General features: G+C 35.6%; 1 protein-coding gene across 1 annotated transcript; it reads left to right on the top strand.

The window, feature by feature from the left end:
- Window positions 1-4,661: 4,661 nt before the first annotated feature.
- On the top strand, window positions 4,662-4,850 carry LOC122751668 (40S ribosomal protein S28-like). Its single transcript, XM_043998800.1, has one exon. It carries the CDS (start codon window positions 4,662-4,664, stop codon window positions 4,848-4,850), a length of 189 nt encoding a protein of 62 aa, XP_043854735.1.
- Window positions 4,851-6,163: the final 1,313 nt, after the last annotated feature.

The raw sequence follows: 6,163 nt of genomic DNA, 5'->3' as shown, positions 1-6,163 counted from the left end.
GATGTAAAGTGGCAAATTTTGATTACATCAAGTTAAAAAGGTTTTGCACCAACAAAACTAATGCAGTTAGTATTAGAAGGAAAGGAGGAAAAAAAATTTTACAGAAAATTTTTCTAATAAAGGCTCCATTTCTCAAATAAAGAAGAAATTGAATCAAATTTATAAGAATACAAGTTATTCCCCAATTGATTACTGGTTAAAGGACATGAACAGACAGTTTTCAGAAGAAGAAATCAAAACTATCTATAGTCATGCAAAAGTACTCTAAGGGCAGCTAGGTGGCGCAGTGGATAGAGCACCGGCCCTGGAGTCAGGAGTACCTGAGTTCAAATCCGGCCTCAGACACTTAACACTTACTAGCCGTGTGACCCTGGGCAAGTCACTTAACCCCAATTGCCTCACTAAAAAAAAACAAAAACAAAAACAAAAATGCTCTAAAATATTATTGATTAGAGAATTGCAAATTTAAAAAAAAACCTCTAATACACCAGATCACACCTATCAGATTGGCTAGTATGACAGAAAAAAATGAAAATGTTGGAGGGGATGTGGAAAAATAGGGACACATTCCTCTATTGCTGGAGTTGTGAACTGATTCAACCATTCTGGAGAGTAATTTAGAACTATAACCCAAGGAGCTATAAAACTGTGACCTCCTTTGACACAGCAATACTACTACTAGGTCTGTATCTTTAAGAGATCAAACAAAAGTGAAAAGGACATATATGTTTAAAAATATTTATAGCAGCTCTTTTTGTGGTGGCAAAGAATTGGGTATTGATGGAATGCCTGTCAATTGGAAAATAGCTGAACAAGTTGTGCTATGTGATTGTGATGGAGTAATACTGTAATATAAGAAATGATAAGTGGGATGGTTTCAGAAAAATATGGCAGGACCTAGATGAACTGATGCAAATGAAGAGAGAATAACCAGGACAACATTGTACACAGTAACAGCAAGGTTGTGTGATGAGCAACTATGATTTAGTTATTCTCAGCAATACAATGATCTAAGACAATTCTGAAGGACTTAGGGGAGAAAATACTACCCACCTTCAGAGAAAGAACTGATAGACTCTGAATGCAGAGATTTAGCCATACTTTTTAAAAAAAACTTTTTTTAAAAAAATTATTCTTGGGGCAGCTAGGTGGTGCAGTGGATAGAGTACCGGCCCTGGAGTCAGGAGTACCTAAGTTCAAATCCGGCCTCAGACGCTTAACACTTAATAGCTGTGTGACCCTGGGCAAGTCACTTAACCCCAATTGCCTCACTAAAAAATAAATATTCTTGGCAGGGGTTGGTCTGCATTTTCTTTTGCAACATGTTTAATATGGGAAGTTTTCATGACTTCACATGTATAATCTATATCAAATTGCCTTCTCTCTTTTTTTTTTTTTTTTTTTTTTTGCAGGGCAATGGGGGTTAAGTGGCTTGCCCAGGGTCACACAGCTAGTAAGTGTCAAGTATCTGAGGCCGGATTTGAACTCAGGTACTCCTGAATCCAGGGCCGGTTCTTTATCCACTGAGCCAACTACCTTGCCCCTCAAATTGCCTTCTTAAGGAGGAAGTTGAGAAAGAAAGGAAACATATAATTCAGAACTCAAAATTTTCAAAACTGAATAGGAAAAATTTTTGCTTACATGTAACAGAAAAAATAAAAAGAAAACAAAATAAAAAGAAAGAAAAGGAATTTGTAAATAAATTAAGGATGTGAATTCATTGGTAGAGTCCAAAAACTATTTAAATCCCTCTGTAATTTATTCATTGATTACTTTATTAGTTGTAATTTATTAGAGTTTTCTAAGCCTCAGAGAGCTTTAATAACTTGCCCACAAATAATCTGCTGTTAAGTATCAAAAGTAGTATTTGAACCCAGGTCTTTTTGACTCCAGGTCCAGTCCTCTATGAATTATTCCATTTACTCTCATATAAATATATGGTTTAAATTTTTAATTGCTTTGTAGTTTACCGGCAAAGATATTAAATCAAATATACGCAGGAAATGCTAGTCTATTAGGATGAATGTAACTAAAAAGTTGTTAGAAAAAAAATTTCCCTGTTAAATTTTCTTTTAATTTCCAAAATTTGACCATATAAAATCAGTGTTCAAAAGTCTAGAGACTTCATAATTAATCCATAACAGCAAAATTTACTATAAAATAACTTTGAATTTGGAGTCAAATGATCTGATTTAAAATTCTAATCCTGTTTACATAGTAAACCATAGATGCCTAGAGTTCTGATTTGATCTCTGGATTTGTATTGGGGCTTATGTTATACTTTTGTCTTCTTAGCTTTCTCTTTGTTTCCCCACAGAAGTCCCAAAATATAACCAGATCTGTCTTGTTGCTTTGGCCATCAATGCCTTTATTTAATAGGGTTATGAGATGTGACTTCTAACCTCAAAGTGAAGTTGAACATACACATGAATATATTACTATTTAAGATAAAAATATTCCAGTTGTCACAAGGTAGATGGTATATAATTAATTACTAAATTAGTGGTATAGGTAGTCCAAAGTAGCATAACCCTAAAGACTGTGGTTTGACCCCAAAGAATCAAATAATGAATAGAGGATAGGAAAATGGATTACTTCTTTCCTATTAAAAAGGACAATCCTTGGGCTTGTTTTCAGTACAACTTCACTTACCCTGCATCCTTAATAACCTAGAACCCTCATTCTTCTCTCAAGGCTACACTAGTTACCAACCTTACTCTTTCTGAAACAGGCACAAGTATCTCAGAACAATGATATACACACACACACACACACATACACATATATATACATATACATACATACATATATATATATATATTTGTGGAGCAATGAGGGTTAACTGATTTGCCCAGGGTAGAGCAGTTATAATTTAACTTTGACTCAAGCACCCAGAGAAGCAGTTATATTCCTGCCACTGTAAAAAATAAATAAATAAATCCTTGTCCTTCATCTGACCACCAGCAAACTTTAAAAGGGGAAAATATACATACATACATATATATATATATATACATATAAATATATATATTTAGCTATCTATCCATTCATTCATCTATTTACTTATTTGTTTATTTATTTGCAGTTTGCATGATCAAAAATATTTAGACATCACCGGTAGAGACAATAAGTTTTTTTGAATTCAGAGGAGGAAGCTTGAACAAAAATTAAATACATGGAAACATTCACATATGTATCTAGTCTCACAGTATGTGAGTTTTTCTTCATAGGAGGTAATTTATTCACTGGGAATGGTTGGCTGAATACTCAGTGGCTTGCTGTCAGACCAGAAATAGACATCACTATAAAGTAAGGATATGTTTTCCTAAGCCCATTTTAAAACAGACACTTACACTTCCTTAGGTGACATGTCATGTCAACTAAGTCTGGAAATTTTGGAAATATTATGTTGGACACAAATATTACTCATAAAAATGGAAAGAGTTTATTAATGTTCTGGCACATGAATAGCAGGTGCCTTTTACATGTGCCTCATTAACATTTTTGACTCTGTAATATCTCAAGAGGATTCTTCACATAAATATTCACAATAGTATGCTAACTCTTATCATTCAATAATCATATCATAGATGTTACCTTGCCCTAGGTTTGGGATTATTCTTCCTCTAAAGTGTAGGAAAACATACTCCTCTCATGTCAGCTCTTCTAAATATCCAAGTTAGAGGCCACTGACTTTTATTTTTCAGATATTGCATCCTTATATCTATTTATCGATGTTAAAGAAAACAGGCATGAGTATTGTTCAAATAGCATTTTGCTCTATTTAGTGAACAAGTAATTTCTGATCTTCATTGTCCTAATTATTTCAAACTTTTATAGTCCTGTAACTTCACTGATGTAGATTTTTTTCTAGCAATGTATACTGCAATCCATCCATGTTTGCTAATCCTGTTCAATTCATTTTATCTTCCTATTAATCCCCCACTGGCAGTCCACCCAAGACATTGGTATATTTTTCTTTCAATCACATTACATTACTTTGATCCCAGTGAAGTATATGAGTCATCAATTGGTTATATACCTCAGTCTTACTACATAACTATATCACCTTCTTTTCTGACCATATACTACTTACTATATCCTTTGTACCATTTCTGTGCATTTTTCTTTACAATATGTTGCTTCTCACTTATGCTCACCATATACATTTTCGTTGTCCTTTAGCTGACCTGCAATTCTCATTGTTCATAGACTGGATATTCTATGACTCATAAAAATACAGCCCCATGAACAGAACACTAAGATTAAAAGAATGGACCTTTGTTTTTATTTTTATTTTTTTGGTGAGGCAATTGGGGTTAAGTGACTTGCCCAGGGTCACACAGCTAGTACGTGTTAAGTGTCTGAGGCTGAATTTGAACTCAGGTCCTCCTGAATCCAAGGCCAGTGCTCTATCCACTGTGCCACCTAGCTGCCCCAAACTTTGTTTTTAAAGAGAAACAGAGTCATCAGAAAAGCTTTCTGATTTTCTAAAAGCAATCCATCACCTACTTTTTTTTTCAGTTTTGGGTTTAAGAGATTTACCATCTCTGCGACGTGTGTTAAAGATACATACACTGTTGGATGAGTCTTAGAGATTGTCTATCAAAATAAATAGCATAGCTCTCGTCTCTCTCTTTCCTCTGTTTGCCACCACCATCATGGACACCGGCAGCGTTCAGCCCATCAAGCTGGCTCAGGTCATCAAAGTTCTGGGCCAGACCGTTTCTCAGGGCCAGTGCACCCAGGTGCGCATGGAGTTCATGGACGACACGAGCCGCTCCATCATCCGCAACGTGAAAGGCCCAGTGCGGGAGAGAGACGTGCTCACCTTGCTCGAGTCAGAATGAGAGGCCCAGAGGCTGCGGTGAAACCTGCTGATGGAGGCCCCTAGGCTGCTGCTTGTGGAAGGACTGCTAAGAGATATGTAAAATAAAGAGTTTTGTCTAAAAATAAATAAATAAATAGCATAATCTGGACAATAGTCATTCTTTATTTTCTGTTCTTTCCTTATGTGAATTGTTAGGCTAAATGCACTTTAATGATTATAGATTTTATTTAGGAGTCTCTGCAATGTTTAGGGACTAATGTATTCAGCACAATGTAATTTGAAAACAGAAGAATTTGGAGGACCTCACTATCCCAAAGGATTCCATCTTCAATTTAGACTTTGTGCTAAACAGTATCTATAGCACTAGCAAACAGTATTTGTGATAGAAATTTATTTGCATAGGTGTTATGCTGATAATAGTATATCATTAAAGTGTGAATTCAAAATGGACTAAAATGGAAACTTACTGAAAAAATATTGCTTTTACCCGCTCTTGTCATTAAACTTGTAATAGGACAAAATAGTTACTAGAAAGGAATTTCCTTGTTCCTTAATTTTCAATGAAACAGGGTTCTTAGATTTACAATTTAGCCTGTTTACTTCCTGAAATATATGCCAGTGATCTGGTCACTATCCAACCAAAACCATAGTTCATGAAATCCCTCCCCAGTGTTCTTTTGCAAAATTAACCAGAAATATTGGTTTAAAGCAAAAAAAAAAAAAAGAAAACAACCTGGAAAATAAACAAGGAAAATTCTTCTCTATCCATAGATCTTACACACAAAAATATATTCTCCCATAGATTCTATAACTAGAGACTAAAGAAACATGCATGCATCAGGAGAAAACACATATTAGAGGGGACATAAATGTGGGGCACATGCATAGCCAGGAAAACTCATGCTCCTAGGTTTGTGTCACAACCAAAACCATCATCTTCTACATTACTACCTGTTTTACCCCTATAGCACCATTGATACCATCAAGCTATGCTATGCTTGCTGATATACTTCAAGCTACCTATGTCCATAGCCAAGTTCTTTTCTCTGCTGTGTTACTACCTGCTGGTACTCCACAGCATCACATCTGCTTGCTTCTCTTCTAGGCTGGTTTTTTCTAGGTTTTTGGACACTGTTTACTGATCCCTACTAGCCTTCCACCAAGTTCCAGCTGCTTCTCTCCCACAAGGGGGGGAATATCAGCTCTTCTAGCCATAACCTCAAGGGCTATTTCAACTCTTTTTGTGAGTCAGACCCATCGTTTCATCCAGCCAGCCAGGAACAGTCATGACAAGCCAACAGACTTAAGGTGAAAACTTTTGTTTTTATCTTG

Source organism: Dromiciops gliroides, chromosome 3 (assembly GCF_019393635.1).
Source record: "Dromiciops gliroides isolate mDroGli1 chromosome 3, mDroGli1.pri, whole genome shotgun sequence".
Taxonomy (NCBI): domain Eukaryota; kingdom Metazoa; phylum Chordata; class Mammalia; order Microbiotheria; family Microbiotheriidae; genus Dromiciops; species Dromiciops gliroides.
Note: the sequence above shows the minus strand (reverse complement) of the source record. Positions and strands in the feature narration are given on the sequence as shown.